Source organism: Camelus bactrianus, chromosome 32 (assembly GCF_048773025.1).
Source record: "Camelus bactrianus isolate YW-2024 breed Bactrian camel chromosome 32, ASM4877302v1, whole genome shotgun sequence".
NCBI lineage: Eukaryota > Metazoa > Chordata > Mammalia > Artiodactyla > Camelidae > Camelus > Camelus bactrianus.
Window position 1 is genome coordinate 8,039,846 of NC_133570.1, and position 19,186 is coordinate 8,059,031.

At 42.7% G+C, this 19,186-nt stretch overlaps 1 protein-coding gene across 2 annotated transcripts in view; it reads left to right on the plus strand.

Annotated features, from left to right (window-relative positions):
- Window positions 1-3: 3 nt before the first annotated feature.
- Window positions 4-19,186, plus strand: part of ACAD10 (acyl-CoA dehydrogenase family member 10) — a 36,032-nt gene continuing 16,849 nt past the window's right edge. For both annotated transcript variants that reach the window (XR_012503701.1, XM_074356511.1), the window contains exons 1-9: window positions 4-130; window positions 4,348-4,547; window positions 6,975-7,123; window positions 8,548-8,742; window positions 11,948-12,106; window positions 12,817-12,976; window positions 14,203-14,344; window positions 15,703-15,771; window positions 17,246-17,427. Coding sequence is in view for 1 of the 2 variants with exons in the window: in XM_074356511.1 (XP_074212612.1) it covers window positions 4,361-4,547; window positions 6,975-7,123; window positions 8,548-8,742; window positions 11,948-12,106; window positions 12,817-12,976; window positions 14,203-14,344; window positions 15,703-15,771; window positions 17,246-17,427 (1,243 nt within the window). In the remaining variant the exon portion in view is untranslated. The remainder of the gene's footprint in view (window positions 131-4,347; window positions 4,548-6,974; window positions 7,124-8,547; window positions 8,743-11,947; window positions 12,107-12,816; window positions 12,977-14,202; window positions 14,345-15,702; window positions 15,772-17,245; window positions 17,428-19,186) is intronic.

Genomic DNA, 19,186 nt, shown 5'->3' on the forward strand with positions numbered 1-19,186 from the left:
GCGGAGGAAACCACGTGACTGACGCGTCGGCACGGAGGCGAGCTTGCTCCCTTCCGGACTGGGTACCAAGAGGTCGTGTAGGAGGCTGTCTACCGGGATCTTCCGCGCTGGGCCCCACTTAGGCGGATCGGTGGGTTTGCGCCCAGGCCCGACTTAATCTACCCGAGAGGCTTCGCCCTCAGCCCTGCTCTGCTGATGGCGAGGGGTGTCTGGCTCCGCAGGCTCTCCGAATTGTCCGAGGGACCCGCGCCCTGCGGATAGCGCTTACCTCTTGTCTTGTGTGACCCCCTCGCTCTAGCTCAAGGCAGGGTTACTTGTGTCAGCTACGCTTTACAGATAGCTGCGCTGAGGCTCCGAGAGGGGATTCCTCTGAGGGCCCAGGGGGAGTGGGGACTGTTGGGGTGGGGGGGTACATTGGCGAATATCATGTACATTTCTGTTCTTATGGAAATGACCTTGGTCACCAGTTGTGTGACCTTGAGCTAGGTTTTGCGTAGAATTGGGATAATGTCCTTAAGACAGCTCTAAGGATGAAATGAGCCTGTGGCTCTGTATATATCAGTTTTTCTGAGATTAAGCACTTCTTCCAGTATCTCAGATTGCCTTTAGTGTATAAACATGGAGAGCCGCAGTCAGTGCATATGTTTGACACGGTGGTGTTCTAGGTATACACTATCATGATATGTAAGTTGCGTCACAGCACATGCTGGACGTGCGTAGGTGTATGGACTATACATGCATCACACAACCATACGATATTTATAGCTTGTGACTGCACCCAGTGAAATAGTTTCAGTACACACTGTTTGTATCAGGGTTTCTCAGCCTCTGTACTATTAACATTTTGAGTCCCAATAATTCTTCGGGGTGTGTGTGTATGTTCTGCGCTTTATAGGATATTTAGCAATAACCCTGGCCTGACACACTAGATACAGGAAGCGCCCCCCAAGTGGTGACAACCAAAAATATCTCCAGACATTCCCAAATGTCCCCTTGGAGCCAAATCACCCCTGTTGAGAATCACTGATATATGAGAAAGTGCATATACAATATGCACATACTGTATACATATGAGACCTGGTGTGAACTTTTTTATAGTACATTACAGTAGTAGATAATATTTAGTGGTGTGCTAGCTACTAACGAGTGCTTTACATACTTTATCTCATATAATGGTAACAACTTCATGGAACAGGTACTATGATTATTTCCATTTTACAGAGGAGAAACCTGAGACTCAGAGAGAGTAACTTGCTCAGGGTCTCACACTTAACTAAAGTGGCAGAGCTAGGATATGAATGCAGGCAGTCTGATTCCAGAGGCCACACTCACTTTCTACTAAACCATCTCCTTAATATGTGACAATATACTATGTGTGCATACTTACGGAAGCATAATTTAAGTACTAAGTCTACATTATTATACTAATCTTATTCTGAGAGGGAGAGAGAAGACAGATATTCTTTATGGCACTAAAGGAAGGTGCCAGTTCCAGAGACCTAGAGTTATTTGCTAGAGATGAGCAAATTGGACTTGTTAAAGTTCTTAATAGCTTCCAACCACTATGCCTGTCCCCTGCTTTCATTTTCTGATTTATCCAGTTTATTCATCCTTCCAACTCAGTTTATACTGAGCACCTGCTATGTGTCTAGACACTGCTAGGTCCCAGGGGATGGACAGACACACATACACACACACACACACACACACACACACACACACACACACACACACACACACACACACACACACACACCAGACAAAGATGAAATAAGATAGGCCTTTCCTTACAGAGCTTACAATTATAGGAGCAAGTAGACATGGATACATAACTGTGATGGGGTAAGTGCTCTAGAGAAGAAACTGAGAGTGGGGAAAAAAAAAAAACTAGTGTCAGAGTCTTCCAGGAAAAAGAACAGTCTCTCTAGAGGAGGTAAAGCTAAGGCTGTGATGTTAAAGAAAGAATGGAAGTTTATGCCCAAATAAAGTGGGCAAAGGCTTTGCAGTCAGTGGGCAGGTACCACAGCCTGTAGATATGAGGAATCACAGCATTATCCTGCTCTGAAGAGAGCCTTGGGAAGTGGCTAGGTCAGCGCCACCATCTCTAGTTGGAAGAAGAAGCGAGCTAGTCGTGGGTGTGTTGCCCACTTAACCATTAGCAGGAGTACGAGGAAGGCAGTGTCTTCAGTGAGGATGAGACACTTCTCATCACTGTTAAGCCCTCAGACAAACTGTTGACACTGTTAAGGGCCTATAAATGAATTTCTCCTTCCATCAATAACTTTGACCTTGAGGTAGGAACAGAAGTAAAACCCAAAATGCAAATCAACTTCTACTTTCTTCCTTTAAACATTCACTCCTCAATTCAGCAAATTTCTAATTACATAAGAAATACATTATATAATCTTGAATGTTTACTTCTTAAGAATCCTTTCTTTTGAGTCTTACATCGTTTACGGTAGCACTTAAGTGACCATGAACCTGTAGGCTGTCTTAACTCTAAGAGGCTGTTTTACTCTAACTTGCCTCTTAGGAAGCTTTTTAAAAAAATTATTGGGAAGATTTTTAACTGTAGAAATCACATAAGAAGCTTAAAGACTGTCATGCAGAACTGACTGCAAATACAAGTTGCTTTAATTGTTTTTGTTTTCCCAGGTTTTTATTTCAGACCTATAGAAAAGTTGAAAGAATAGTATAGTGATCTCTTCTATACCCTGCATCATATACCCTTCACCTGGATGGACTCATTACTAACACTTAGGAACATTTTGTCACATGTATATATACACGTGTATAGATTTATATGTTTACATACATGGATGTGAGTTGTGTGTGTATGATTTTTCATCCCTGAACTTTTTGAAAGTAAATTTAGAAAAGAGGCAATGGAGACCAGTTGGGAGGGCACTGCCCTGCTCTATAGGGGGGATGATGGTGTGTTGGCATCGTGAGTGCTAGGAGGTGAGTATCGGGCATCTCGGGAGGGTACAGGGGAGACTGCTCATCTGTCTTTTCCGGTTGCCAGAAGGTCTCACAGAGGAAGTGAGAGGTAAACTACAACCTAAGGGCAATCTGGAATTAGCCAGGTAACAGATGGAAGGGCGCATTCCAGGCCGAGGAATCAGCATACGCAAAGGCCTGGAAGCCGGAGGACAGCACCACGTGTTTGAGGAAGCTGCAGGTGATGTGTGTGTCCAGATCATCCAGGTTAAGGTGAAATACGAGGGAGAGTTGCTGCCAAAAGGGGAGAGGCCGATCTCAGATGGCCTTCTCAGGCGGGTTAAGGAACAGAGTTTATCTTGACCTTCAGTGGGGAGGCATTGAAAGTTAAAGGTTAGGATGTGATCAGATTTGCAGTTTTGAAAGATAACTGAAGAGTGAAGAAGGAATGAGGTTGAGAAGAGGCCTGGGGACCAGTTGGGAGGCTGCTGGAACGTTCTATGGGTGAGCTAATGGCAGTGAGAGTGCAAAGAGGTAGAAGGAGAGCTTCTGGAGGAGGGACTGGCAGCACAGTGCACCCCGAGTGCAGGGGTCTAGCTGGGGGACTGAGGGAAGCCGGGTGAATCCAGTTTTCTAGCTTGGGCAGCTAGGAGACTAGTGGACTCCTGATCTAAGGAACTTAGGAAAGGGGTGGTCAAGGAGGGTGGAGATACTGAGTTTGAAACAGAGCAGGACCCTGTAGGGTCCTTCCTGATACAAGTCCTTTCCATGTCCCCCGTTTTTTGTTTGTAAGAAATAGGTTTCATTCAGCCTCTTTGAACTCCTTTCCTGAGTTCCAAAGGGCAGATCTAAACAGCTCCCTTAGGGAAGAGAGAGAATGCAGAGACCAGGGAGGAACAGTCAAGAAACAACAGTGCAGCCTTGGGGCAGGGTCCTGGTTCCTCCTCAAGGAATATATATATATATATAAAACAATATCTTTGAGTTATTCTGCAGGAACCAGGTGGAGGGTGGCAACTTCAGGCTGAGCACAGGACTCCTGGAGCACCATCCTGTTACCTCTCCACCAGCCAATCAGAAGAAAGTCACTCACCCCAAATTTTGCCTATGGATACTATTCCCCTCCAAATCACTTAGGAGTTCAGGTTTTTCTTACCTTGACCTGCCTGTCCTCTTTGCTTGGCCCTACAATAAACCTCTCTCTGCTCCAGACCCCGACGTTTCAGTTTGGCCTCACAGTGCGTCAGGTACACAAACTTTTGTTCGGTAACAAGTTCAGTTCTGGTCGTGGTCTGAAGCGCTGGTTGGAGGTTAGTGGAGATGGCCAGGTGGTACCCTGAGCATCAGGGCAGATGTCTGGACTGGGGGCAGTGGAGCATCCTGTGCCCTGTGCCTTCTTTTCCACAGCCTCGGCCTCAGCATGTGCATAAGGCAGCTTTTCCAGTCCTCGCAGCTCCAGCGGGCTTGGAAGGCAGCCTTCCTGAAACACGGCCAGCGCAGGCACCACGGAGCTCGGCGATGGACACATTCTGGAAGCGGCACGTACAGAGCGGTGATTTTTGACATGGGTGGAGTTCTCATTCCTTCTCCAGGGAGAGTGGCTGCAGGTGAGCATGTCATTTTGTTTTCGCTTCTGGAGACCCAGGTTGGGGTGGGTGGTGGGAGGAGACAGAGAGGAACATTTGGGCAGCAGTGTGGTCCCATTGGGTACTGTTCCTAGTCTTGAATCAAATGCCAGGCAACACTAAGTGGCTGAGTATCTTGGGCAAGTTATTCAACTTCTCTGAGTCTTAGTCATTAAATTAGAGCTATTGACAGCATCTACCTCTATGGGGTTTGGGGAGAGTTAAATGAGATTATCTAGAGAAAGCACTTGAAGAGCAGAGCGAGTGCTTGGCTCATCTTAAATTCTCAATTACTTATGAGCTGCCACTGTTACTGCTGTTACTGGTAGAGTTTAACTACCTATCCCTGAGAACTACTTCTGAATGCTGAAATCCTGCTTTGATCACAACCTTCTTTCTTCCATCCACCTCCCAAAACCTGCTTTTGCACCTACAAGATCAAACTTCTAGTCTCTGATCCTTTCTTTGTCAGCCCCTCTTAATGAGAGTGACTGAAGAAGACAGAAGTTTATTTCTCTTTTATATGAAAACTAGGTCTGTGGTCTGGGGCTAGTATGTTGCTGTGTGACATCAGGGCCTTGGGTTCTTTGTTTTGTGTTGCTCCGCTGTGAGTACCTTATGAGTCTCTGTTGGCTGCTTCACCTCCTGCCATCACATTGTCATTCCAGCCAGCAGGAAAGGAAAAAGACCAAACAGCTGTCCCTGTCCTTTTGACCTATACTGGTGGCTGGGTGGACAGTTTTCCAGGCTAAAAACACCCAAGTTCAGGTTTTCTGTGATTCTGGGTGAAAAATTATCCAGCTATGCAAACCAGTTAGGTGAGCTTTTTTTTAAGCTCCAATTGTAGCGTCGCCCTCAGCCTCTCTATTCCTCTACTCTCATTCCTCTCATATTTACCACAGGACTGTACCAAACTCCCCCAGAAGTCATCATACCCTCCCACCCCAAACCTTCATACTTGGCAGACAGCTGAATCTCCTCTTTCACAGAGAACATAAAGATCACTGGGCGGGAATTTTCTTGACTTCCTCCAGAATATCTATTCTCCACTGCCACTGCCTCTACCTGAGTTTAGATCTCTATCTTGTTCCACCTGTCAAATCCTATCAGCCACCTAATTTCCTATCTCTGCTGTGGGGCTCTTAGAACCTAGGACCCCAGGTCTGGGATATAGTCACATCACCTTTCCAGTTTCAGCTCAGAGCTGGCTCAGAAAACATCTGTCAGATGGAAAATGAACAAAGTGGTAATACCTTCTACTTTCTCCTTGTTTTTCCTTGACTGGAACTCCTAACATCTTTTATTTAAAGTGACCTATGCAAAGGGTCACTTGATAAGCAAACACTAGCATTATGATCACCTCAAATACCATACTTACTATTTTTTTTCACATTTAAGCCAGAGAGCGCTCAGTTGGCTACAGCCTGTGGGCCACATCTGGCTCGTTGTATGGTTTTTTGTATAGCTCAGCAGCCAAGTATGATTTTTATGTTTTGAAATAGTTACAAAATGTCAAAACAAGAATAATATTTTGTGGTGTGTGGAAATTATGCAAAATTCCAATTTCAGTGTCCATAAAAATGAAGTTTTTTGGAACACAGCCATGCCCATTCATTTACATAGCGTCCGTTTCTGGCCCTTTTCAGAAAGTTTGCCAGGCTCTGATTTAAGCTACTGGTTTACTATAAATTTAGTATGCACATGACAAAAAATTCAGAGCACAGCTCAAACACTTTATCATTGTATTCAGGGAAAATAATATGATCAGACTGTTTAATTTTTGTCAGTGTGATGGCTGAAGAAGCTGTCTCTTGGTTTTTTACCTCTGTATGTTATTTTAATATTCAGGTTGAGCTTTTTTTCATATGTTAATTAGTCATTCAGTTTTCCCTTCCTGTGAATTGCTCATTTTTTGTTGTTGTTTTGCAATAATAACCTTTTTCGTCTGTTACATAATTTGCAAGTATTTCTTCATTCTGGGGCTTCCCTTTTATTTTATTGATAATGTTTTTGCTATACCACAGTTTTCATTTTTGATGTCAGCAAAATCATCATAAAAAGTGTTTTTCTTCGTAACTCTTGGCTAAGAAAGTCAAGTTCATAAAGATGTTCTGTGTTGTTTTTAAGTTTTAGAGTGTTATGTTTCTGATTTGGATATTTAATCTGTTGGGAATTTATTCCTGTGATGATGTGTGAAACAGGGATTTAATTTAATTTTTCCCATTTTGAAACTCAGGCCAGTCTCATTTATTGAATAGTCAGTGCTAAAAGAATTCTCAGAATTCCCAATAGAACCCACCTGGGACCACAGTGATGCCACAGGAACTGGCATGGTAATTCCCCTGGTCCCCAAACCCCAGCCATTTGTCCATCTGTTATTTCACTTACCGAGTGTTTTACTTCCAATAGAATGGGAGGTACAAAATCAAATCCCTTCCGGAACTATATTGAAGGCCTTCATCTCAGGTGGCGAAAATGGGCCCTGGATGAAATTTATGAGAGCAGAGATAAAAACAGAGGATTTCTTACAAGAATTTGGGAGACTTTGCTCTGAAATTGTAAGTGATAAACATACTTGAATTTCCATATTCTTTTTGCCTAGAGTAGTGGATGCAACACTCATCCATTAAGTTGCTTAAACCACAAGTAAAGAAGGAAAAACCTAATAACCCATTATAAGTTTTTAAGCTATTTCCATCCCCAGATACTCCTCTCTAACTGCATGAATAAAAAAATGCTACTTACTAAGCCTTGCATCAGCTGTTGTTCATCTGAAATTAGAGTTGTCACACAATGGCTTTGATCAGAAAGCTTGTTTAAAACAGTGATGGTATCCAGCCTTTTCTCCGTACTATGCATTGTATTAAGCTCTTTATTTATATTAACTCACATAACCTTCACAATAACCCTGGTAAAATAGAATTTTAAATATAGTAAAGAAAGTTCTATGGCTGGATGGTGGTGATAGTTACACAAAAATGAATGTGCTTAATGCCATTCAACTGTACTTAAGTGGTTAAAATAGTAAGTTTTATGTTATGTATATTTTACCACAATTTAAAAATAAGTACATAAGTAATTATATTTATATTTCAACATGCATATATATATTGAAAACATTATGCTAAGTGAAAGAAGAGCCAGTCACAAAAGACCACATACCATATGATTCCATTTATATGAACTATCTAGAATAGGTAAATCTATAGAAACAGAAAGTAGAATTGGGATTGCCTAGGACTGGGAGTTTTGGGGGTTGGTGGGGGACTGGGTAGTGACTGCTCTTGGGTACAGGGTTTCATTTTAGGGTGATGAAAATATTCTAAATTTACTGTAGTGATGGTTATACAACTTTGTGAATGTATTAAAAAAATTGTACAGTCTAAATGGGTGAATTGTATGGTGTATGAATTGTATTTCGATAAAGCTGTTGCTAAGTGTGTGTGTGTGTAAGTAAAATAGCAGACTTGCCTTTGCAGATTTTGGACATGATAAAATAAGAGTTTTCAAAACCAACACAGATTGAATTTAAAAACACAAAAACTGATCAGAAACTAAAAGTTCAGTTCACAATGGTGATGCTGAGGCAATACAAAATCATTAAATGTCTTCCAGATCATTAAAAATTAAATTACATCTGCTTAATACACATTTAGAGTTTAATGCATCCTCTCACAGTATTGATACTTTAAAAACTGACAATGGGTGAGTGACATAAAGAACTCACTTAACTGGAATACTAATATAAATGGCTGCATTCCCTCACTATTGTAACCCTAATTCCAAGTCCCTTTTTACAGCCTTATATGCAGAGGTCTGCTCAAGGGCCGAGGGACACAGTATCCTTTAGGCAGCCAGCCAAAGGCCTGGTCTCTTATGACCAAGTCGTGGTAGGAAGCCAGGAATATGTATTTTTCTCTGTTAGTCGTAAGCTGTTCTCACTCTTAATGATTGCTGGTCTCCTCCCCCCCCCCATTCTTAGTCAAGGACCTCCGTGCCCGTGGATTCCTTTTTCTCTCTGCTGACCAGTGAGCGAGTGGCGAAGCAGTTCCCAGTGATGACTGAGGCCATAACTCAAATTCGAGCAAGAGGCCTTCAAACTGCAGTCCTGAGCAATAACTTTTATCTTCCCGATGGGAAAAGCTTTTTGCCCCTGGACCGGAAACAGTTTGACGTGGTAAGCTCGAAGTGATCCAGAACAATCAGAATCAAATCTCTGTCTTTGCTTCAAGATGCAGCATTAAAATACACTGAGCTCTTAGCAAGGTCAGACATTCATGGGATTTGGTAACTGGTTGAAACCTCCCCTTTAGAGACTCCCTTACATTCTGGATTTGAACCTTAGTCATAAGCTAGCACATGTACTTCTGTCAGCCCTCACATGCTAATGGGTCCTTGGACCTTTGCTCTTCAAAGACCAACCATGTGGCCCTCTATTTCTGTGGCATTAATCCTTTGACCAGCGCTGTTCACAAAAACTTACTGGAGCAATGGAAATATCCAGTATGGTTGCTACTAGTCACATATAGCTATTAAGCACTTGAAATGTAGGTAGTGTCACTGAGGAACTGTTTTTATTTTATCTTAATTAACTGAAATGTAAATAAATAATCACATGGCCAGTGGCCACTGAATGGGACAGAGCATGAAGGGCTAGACGTCAGAGTACCTGAGAAGATACTGTGTCAGGAGGTGGCCTTCTGTGCCAGAAGGTTGCTTCGGCGAGAGTCCCCAGTTCCCTAGGAGAATATAGAACGTTATCCTGGGATGGATATGAACTATTGATAAATAACTTGCTGAAGCTTCACTCAGTCAGGAAACCAGATTCTTACTGAGCAGTTACTGAGTGCTGGGCATGGGCCAGGTGTGAAGGGACCCCGTGTTCAGCGTGACAGGCACAAACCCGGCCCTCTGGAATACACACATTTCAAGTGCTCAGTCGCTACATGTGGCTAGTGGCTACTATATTAGTCAGGGCAGATACAGCGTTTCCGTCATTGTAGAAAGTTCTATTGGATACTGCTATTTTAGAACATAAAATCTAGTCCAGTTGACAAGCAGAAATTCAGAGCACAAGGGTTGGAAATTAACCTTCCGAACTAATGCTGTTTTCACCTTCCACTCCTCCGTCCTCCTCCTCGTAGAAAGCCTGTCAGAGACAGAGTTCGCCCCGCTTCCCACCCCCAGCACAGCCCTTCTCCAAGCATCCTTCTCTGGAGTGATCAGGGACCTCTGCAGGTTTGAATCCTGTCTACACAGCTTGCTATGGGTGGTGGCTTTGAGTCCCTGAACCTCAGTTTCTTCAGGAATAGCAGTTTCTTTGTTTAGGGTTGCTGTGCAGATCCCAGAGAATACTGCATGCAAAGCACTTTGCATAGTGCCTGGCACACAGTTAAGTATTCAATACATTGTGATTATTTTCCAAATTTCCTTCCATCTGGTGTGGCTGTCAGGATAATCTTCATGTGGACAAATTAAGTTGCCCAGGCTCACAACTGGGCCTGTCAACTATTTAGAAGACCTGTAAACTTCCTTAAAACAATGGACTAGTTTATTCAGACTTCACAGGCTCTCTGACATGTGCTTTCCAACAGCTTTTCTTTTCTTTTTTTTAAATTTTTATTGAAATATAGTCAGTTTACAATGTTGTCAACCAACAGCTTTTCTGATGAGTTTTCATATTAGGGCTGCAGGAGACCTGGAGTTTTCAAAATCCATTTTCTCAAGATCGTAGTTTATGTTTTTGTTCTCTGAAGCTATAAGGTGGAAAATTAAAAAAAAAAATTGAAAAGCAAACAGCTAGTGTAACTACTCCTGTGATCTCCATCATCACTGGAGGCTTTTCCTAAATCTCCAATAATATATTGTAGGACTCCATCTCTGCTGAGCTGTATATGACGTTCAAAACACTTTTCATCTGTTTTCTTTGAATTAAAAAAAATTTTTACGTATTTTTTATTGTAAAAGAACACATCAGATAAGGTTTACCATCCTAACCATTTTTACGTGTACAGTTCAGTAGTGTTAAGTGTATTCACATTGTTGTAAAACACATCACCACAACTTTTGTATGTTGCAAAATAGAATAGAAAGAGGCCAGGGCTCTTATCCAACTTAAATCTCAAGAATGTTTTCACTTTCCCAAGATGTAATCACCTGTGAGAGGAGCCGTCTGCTGGTCGGACTTGGCCCCCTGCCCTGGGCTTGCTTCCCCCCATCTCTGGTCTTAGCAGGGCTAGCTGTGCTGGTTTCCTGCCCCTTAATCTGCTGATTAGCATCTGAAATACCTGGCTTCTCTGCGGCCCATCTTTGAGGTTTTCTTTAGAAGGTGCTTCTTTGTCTTCCTTTAGCTCATTCAGGTCCTTAGCGGACCAGGAAGAGTGAGATAGAGAGGTCCAGTTTATTCAGGACATTCATGTACCTGAAAGGGCAGTTCTCCAGCCTTGAATGATGGGAATTTCGGGGTCCTCAGGTTGGGCCTTGGTCTTGGAGAGCGAGGGTCATTTCAGGAGTGAGTGAGGGATTTCGTTCTGTTCTTAGGGTGGACCAGAGGGTATTGGATCAGAGGGCCACTGTGGCTGTTTTAGGCCCACTTTGCTAGAGATCAAGGCCTTGGGGACGGTGTAAGAGGACTTCTGGGGGTTGTTGGATCAGAGGTAGCCTGACACCAAGGTGGCTTTTTCAGGGCTCTCCTTGAGCTGTCAGCAGCCCCCCAGTTCCATATCAGATGCACATTGAAGCAAGGCTGTCAGGATACAGGAGGCTCCTTGCATGAAAGGAACCTTGTCTTTGCCACCTCTTTGGTGTCAGCCCTCCTGTGGGAATTATCTGTCTAGGTTGAGTATGGCTGTTTTTTAACTTCTGAGATACAGACTTTAAAGTCATGTCTTTTTTGTAACAGTTAACAGTGTATTTTTTCTGAAAAAAAATATAAAATAATTTCCCTGAAGCAGAAACGTATAGCTTTCCTTCTGCTCTGTATAAGCCACGTGACCTAACACGAGCAAAGTGCTTTGTCATTCTGGAACACGTTCAAGTTTCATTAGGTTTCACAGCAACTATTCAGGTAGGTAAGACGGTCATTAGTGTTGCCATTCGATCGATGAGGAATCTGAAGCCCATCATGGCTTAGTTAATAAGGTCACTGTGTCTGAACCAGGACTTTGGTTTTCTGAGTCTTCCCTCAGGTTGCAGCCCAATATTTCCAAATCACCCCACTTAAAAAAAACAACACCATTTTATATCATATCACTCTTGAGTTACTTGTTATGACAAATCTCAACTGTCCTCCTCCTGCTCTTCTTTTCAAAAAAATATACCACTGCCCGTGCAGGAGCACCACTTTTAGGGGCCCCCATCTCTCCTTCCTGTCCCTCGCTCAGGTCGTGGAATCCTGCCTGGAAGGTGTCTGCAAGCCGGACCCCAGGATATACAAGCTGTGCTTGGAGCGGCTCGGCCTGCAGCCTTCTGAGTCCATCTTTCTTGACGACCTTGGACCGAATCTAAAAGCAGCCGCCAGCCTTGGTATTCACACCATTAAGGTATGGTCACTATTCTTTGAACCCCTACTGTGCGCCAGGCACTAGTGTAAGCATTTCTCTGAGGTCCTCTTACACTCATAGTTGGAATTGCCTTTAGTGGTTTTTGCCCATGCTGCCCTGGTCTTTTTGTTTTTTATTAATTATGAAATCTAGGTGACTAGCCGCTTGTATCTTTAATGGGGAGTAAGACAAACAGTACTAGGAAGGCAGTTTGAGAAAAGAGTTACACAGCAGGTAATTGTAGACATTGGGCTGACAGACTGGCCTGGTGATGCTGTTCTAGGTGGGGAGCCAGTAGCTACCAGCCACAGGGGCCACCCCAGGTCATGGCTTTGAAGCAGGAGAAGCCGCATTAGAGGTGGCTTCCATCTAGCTTAATAAGTCTGGGTTTTCATTATGAAGCTGACAGGCCCGCAGGGACAGAGTGGATGCTACTACGTAATATTCCCTCCTGGCATGAGGGAGTATGATGGACTTTTAACCAGCGCTCTTCCCAGCAGGTAAGAAAGTTTAATGTGGTTAGGAATTAAATGGGAGGAGGGAACTCGTTCTACAGCTTCCTCAGCAGCTGATTCTCCTAGCTCCAAAGTCCTTTGTCAGAGAACTGACTTTTTGAATATTTGTCTAAAATATGACCCTCTTAGAGAACAGGCAAGAGGAGAGGTCAGCATTGACTTGTGGTCCATGTTCAGTGTTCTCTTTGAAACCAGGTTAATGACCCAGAGACTGCAGTAAAGGAACTGGAAACTCTTCTGGGTTTTATGCTGAGAAAGGTTGTTCCAAACACTCGCCCTGTGAGAAAGACAATGGAAATTCCAAAAGACTCCTTGGAGAAGTACCTCAGAGACTTACTGGGGACCCAGACCACAGGTATTTAAGTGTCTAAATTTTGGTAAAGGCTAGGCATTCAGTCAGGGTCTCACTTTCGGTCCCTCTGAGACATAGATGCCATGGGGTGAAGAAAACAGCCACTGGGTCCAGCGGATCTGAGAGCTTCTCTCAGTTCTGCATGGGAAAAAGCATTAACCTCCTTTTTTATGGGTCCTGGAAAGTGTACTTGGCCCTTCTTCCACCTGAGAGTGCAGTGTGGTGGCTGTCACCTGCAAAGGGCTGTCACGGAGGAGCGGCACTTGGAGACTGCAGCATGTGTCTGGGGCATTGGAGTGGTTCCAATTTTTTGAGATGACAGCTTGTTTTGTGAAGGTGACTTCAGCGCTGCGCGAATTTCAAAGTGTTAAGTTGTCTCTATCTCTTCAAAATTCCTTCTCTCATTCTCCACATTCCACCTTCAGAACAACAGGTGCTTCATGAGCTTTTGACGAAATTTCTATCTGGTGATAAAAGGTTGGCCTCATCTATTTGATCCCTGAAAAAGGCTTTTTGTGTGCAGCTTCATGTGAGAATGTTTTCCAGGGATCAGATGGTGCTTAGAGCCTCTTCAGATCTGAGGGGCCCTTTGTGACCACACCACTAACTCAGGCAAACTCCCTTGTCCTGCTCTTCTGAACAACTGAAATGAATCTGTGTGTAGAGTTCAGTCTAGTTGTGAAGCCGAGGGTTATCTAGGCTGTTTCTTTAAGGAAGCCGCAAGGGTTCAGCCTGCTGGGGTGGGAAGTCGCATCTCCTGAAAGCAGCTTCGGCCTGAGCTGCAGGCCTCTGCTTAGCTCTTTCCAGCTGTCACGCCAGCATTGGGCGTGGTGTGGCCGAGTATGGGCTGAGGGACGCACAAGGGCATTTTTCATCCTCGGATTGAAGCATTCTGTTTAGCCAGATGGGTTGCCATGACTGCGCTTGCGGTTGATAAACAGAACTAAAAAGCTTTTCTTCACGGAGCAGGAGTTGGCAAGAAGGACAAAACTGGACACCGGCACAAAGTGAAAATTGTGGTGTGAATCCAGTGAACTTTGCCACACTGTAGTGTGACAGGGTATACCTGAGACCCAGTCACATCTGGTATGCAGGGAGGAGGTGCTTTCCTTATAGTGCATCCCAGATCAGGATGCTCTGCATCCCAAATGCAGCACTCATTCGAAGAATGTCTGTTCAGATCTGTCCTCCAGAGCTGGTTTGAGTCTTCCTCGTTTTCAAACTTGCAGGCCCATTGGAACTCCTCCAGTTTGATCACGGGCAGTCAAATCCAACCTACTACATCAAGCTGGCTAACCACCAGCTGGTTCTGAGGAAGAAACCCCCGGGGACGCTCCTTCCATCTGCCCATGCAATCGAGAGGGAGTTCAGGTAAATTCTTAGAGCCCAGGGCCTGCTGGCCCCACCCAGCCTCTGCAGCTCAGCCCCTGAGCTAAGTCAGCCCTCCATTAAAGTGCCTTGAGACATTTAAAACTACAAGTATGACTCTCCAAAATTATTTCAAATAAGATCATGCCCCCTAACCTTATTCAGGAATTTGTTTTCTCTCTTCTCTACCTGAAGAGATGTTCTGATAGTAATACCTAGACCTTTTTTGGGGAAACAGCTGTCCCTTAGTGTAGGTCCACATGGTTTGGATGAGACTGACCTAACTGTGATTCCAGGGATGGGCACAAGACCCAGTTTGACCAATCTGAACAATGCATCCTCTCGATCACAGTGACTGGTTCAGGAACAAACCTAAAACCCATATTGGGTCAAGTAGTCCATCTCTGGAGGTATGCTGGCATGTTCACTGGGGTTATCAAGGAAAGATATACTGAGAGATGGAGAGAGAGAATGAATAGGTCCTGGTGACATTATTTGGGCCCCTGAAAACATGACCATGGTAAACATTTTGATGTGTTCCTTTCCAATATTTTTGTTTCAACGCATACGCCTTTTAAAAAAGTACATAGTTAATATATTACTCTGTATAGTTGCTTAAGTAGTATATAGTTTACTATGTATCATTTCATTAAAATTTTATCATGCACATTTTCATTTTATTATCGGCATTGTTTTATTGGCTGTAGTAATAGCATAATCATTAAGACAGGGCTGTGGAATCCTACTGTCCTTGGGTGTGAAGCCAGACTCCATCACTCACATACTAGTTGTGTGTCACTGGGCAATGGGAATCCTAATAGTAACATAACACAAAACTGTGAGAATGCTTTGAATTAATGATACATTCAAAGCATTTATTAGAGTTTGTAACACATACTAAACACTCGGAAAATGTTAGCTGTTACTATTATTGTTACCGTTGCAACAAGTAATTATATGAAGATTTGCTTAATAATTTCAAAATCACTGTATCTTTTGGGTGCTTCCAGTTTTTTATTATAAGTAACACTCGTGAGCAAATTAATACATAAAGATTTTTCCCTATTTAGAATTTTTTTTAGAATTCCATTTTAATTTCTGCATGTACTAATTTTAAATCAGAAAAATAATTTAAAAATTTAAAATTTTTTTTTAATTTTGGGGGTAATTAGGTTTTATATATTTATTTATTTGTTTGTTTGTTTGTTTATATGGAGGTACTGGGGATTGAACCCAGGACCTTGTGCATGCTAGGCATGCACTCTACCACTGAGCTATACCCTCCTCATCAAGAAAAATAATTTTGAGAACATCTCATCACTTCAGCCAGCAATGTTGTTCATTTTCCTTTGTTCTGGCAGGGTAATGAAAGCCCTTGCGAATGCTGGAGTCCCTGTGCCCAAAGTTCTTGACCTCTGTGAAGATTCAAGGTAATGTATAGATTTATTTTTTTTTCCATTGCATATTTAAGCTACAGAAGAGGAAAGCCCATATACTAACTCCAGCTCTAGTTTGCTAGAGTAAAGACAAATAAAATTTGGGTAGAAGAGAAAAGAGATTTTATATCAATCTCCCTTAGAAGTTCACAGGTCTTTATCCTGAAAGATAAATGACTGCTTTTATGAGAATTGGCAAAAAAATATTTTTTTAACATTAAAAAAATATATCCATGTAGTTTCATGTTGCTTATTTTTGTTAATTTTTTTATTATGGATTTTCTGAACTGTTTTTGAATTGCTTTGTAATATGCTTTTTGTGTCTGTGTCTTTTTTCCTAATGTTTTAATTACAAAATATTTGAAACACAGAGAAACTGAAAGAAGAAAACATAGTATAGTGAGCACTCACACTTCATCTAGATGAAAACATTGTTAACATTTTGTCACATTTGGCTTCTATGTATGTGTATGTGTATATATGTGTATGTGTGTATTATATGTATTAAATAATTGTATAGAAATAGTAATAGTCATATAATAGGATAATTTTATAAAGTAATATCTATTTTATAATGTAATTAACTAAATTTCATTAAATAATTATATAATAATTTTATAAATAAATATTTTTTATATATGTGTATAAATTATTTTTGAACCTTTTGAAGTGTCAGGCAGCATACATCTCCTAAGAATAAAGACATTTTCTTTCATAACCACAGCAGCATTATTACCCTTAAGATAATTATTAATAATTTAATAATATATTATCAATCCCATCTTCAAGTCAAGATAAATAATTATAATGGTAAAATTTTTAAAATAACTTTTTAGAGAAGTAAACTGATTTCTAATGACTGAAAGGTGGATTAATGAAATTTTGTGGTGTAACCTTAATACTTCACGGTGGTCTGTATGCCATTCATACTATTGGATGCTGATGTAAATAAATAACATCGATAAGAAGAAGGGATATTTATCATTGGAGCCAAATACTCCCTATATATTTGCTCCCTTAATTCTCATAAGTGCGCTTTGAAGCTTTACAGATTAAGAAAAACAAAGCTCAGAGAGGCTTAGTAAGTCTCTTAGGATTACACTGCCAGGAAGGGGCAGAGGTTGGAGATAACCTGGTTCTGTATGACTCCAAACCCCCCTCTCAACATGCTGCTGCTTTCCTATATTATCACACTTAATCCCATGCCAATTTCTATAAGTGGACGGAAGAGAAGAGAGGCATGCTGGCAAGGAAGTGCAGACTGGGCTGTGTGTGTGGATTGGTTTGGAGAAGGAGTGCTGCTAAGCCCCTGTGCTTATGTACAAAGGAAAAAGGGAGTTTCCAGTACTTTGGGCCTGAACTCCTACCCAGCACTCAAAGCGTACACACAGGACAGAAAGAGCAGTGCCATGACTAACAGCCTGCTACGTCACCAGCCACTGAAGCACCCTGTCGGTGTCCCTCCCAGGGTCATCGGCACCCCCTTCTATCTGATGGAGTACTGCCCAGGCGTCATCTACAAAGACCCCTCTCTGCCTGGCTTGGAGCCCAGCCAGAGGCGGGCCATCTACACTGCCATGAACAGAGTCTTGTGCAACATTCATAGTGTGGACGTCAAGGCCGCGGGCCTGGAGGACTATGGGAAACACGGTGAGCATGAGCCCGCTTACCTGTCGCGCTGCTGTTTCCTCTGGTGCCTGTGCTTCAGGATTTGCATCATGTCAGAGGCTGACAGGCCAACAGTATGCTAAGGGAGGTGGGCTTGTTAGATTCCTTCTTGGAAATCCAGTTTCATTAAAATGAAGGTGTCGCTTACGGAGACATCTTGTCCTGAGATAAATCCATTCATGGACTGAGGAATCTTCCTGCAACTTTTATCTCATTATATCACTTGACACTTTCTTTTTTCTGATACCAGCCAAAGGTATTATAACATGTACTTTCTTCTCTGTTTTTCACTCTTTCCTCTAAATATTCTTTTCGGTAGGGACAGATATTTACGATGCAATTCATGCCAAGGTATTTATTTGTAGAGTTTGTTTCTGCTTTTTTTTTAGTCTGAGAGTTCTAGTTGTTCCTTGTCCTTACAAGCCTTTGTTATTCTCAAGTTTTTTTTTTCCTTTTAAATCAGGTGTATTGAAGTGTAGCATTTTATGGATTTTGACAAACACACAGTTTTATAACTACCATCACAATTGTCTCCATGCTTTTGCTAACTTACCTTGAATCTTCACAGAGGTCAAGAACTTGGGGCACAGGGACTCCAGCATTCGCAAGGGCTTTCATTATCCTGCCAGAACAAAGAGAAATGAACAACACTGCTGATGAGATTACAAAATGGGCAGAGGGGAGGGCATAGCTCGCTGGTAGAGCGCATGCCTAGCATGCATCAAGGTCCTGGGTTCACTCCCCAGTACCTCCATAGTAATCAATAAATCCTAATCACACCCCCCTCAATACCAAAAACTGGAAGTTCTAAATTAGGTGCGATTTGTTTTGAGTTAAATTCCTGTGGATTTTGACCTCCACCTCTGACAGCCCTGCTGGATTCTCCGAAGGGCGGCAGTCTGGATGCCCCAAGCGCAGGGGACTCCACGGGAGGAGCCCAGTCCCTCTGTCCTTGTCTTCAAGTCTCTGGGGACCAGTTTTCTCTCAGACGAGGAATGAGGGTTTGGCTTAGAGCCAGGGACCTGACATGTTGTTTATTGTTATTAATTATATAATAGTGACAATAACTGTCAACTGAAAGCAAGTAACAGTGACAATAATAATGGTCACCATTCATTGAGCAGCCTTCAGTGTTTGGCATGTTATATAGATTTCATCTGCCCTTCACAACAGTCCGCCGGAATTTGGGTGTCAGTACACTCCTTGTACAGGTGAAGCAGTGGAGGCTTAGAGAGGCTAAATCAGTTGAAAACCTTGACTATGAGCCAGGTGAGTCCAGAGCTCCCTCCAGTTTATGATCCCAGATGTAACTTCCAAGCTCCTCAGCTGTGGTAACTCTTGAGTTTCTCAGCAAACATCTGAATAACAGCACATACTCATGTGGTACTTATGCCAGGAACAGTTGCAGGGGCTTTACATATTTTATCCTCCCAACAACTCTATGAGGAGCATCTCATCAATGAGGAAACTGAGGCCCAGAGAGGTTAAGTAACCTGCCTGAGATTGCACAGTTAGAGAATGGCAGAGCTGGGAACCAAACCCCGGCAGTCCCAGTCCAGCCCCAGAGTCCATACTCTTAGCCAACCACTGTTGTTCAGTCAAAAAGGGATTTAGTAAAGGCTGTTAGGAAGTTCACAGGATCTGTGAGAAGGCCAGGGATCAGGCTTGGAGGCCCTGTGGCTGGAAACAATGCCCAGGTCACAGGGATCCAGCCAAGACAAGTCAGCAGGGGCTTCCACAT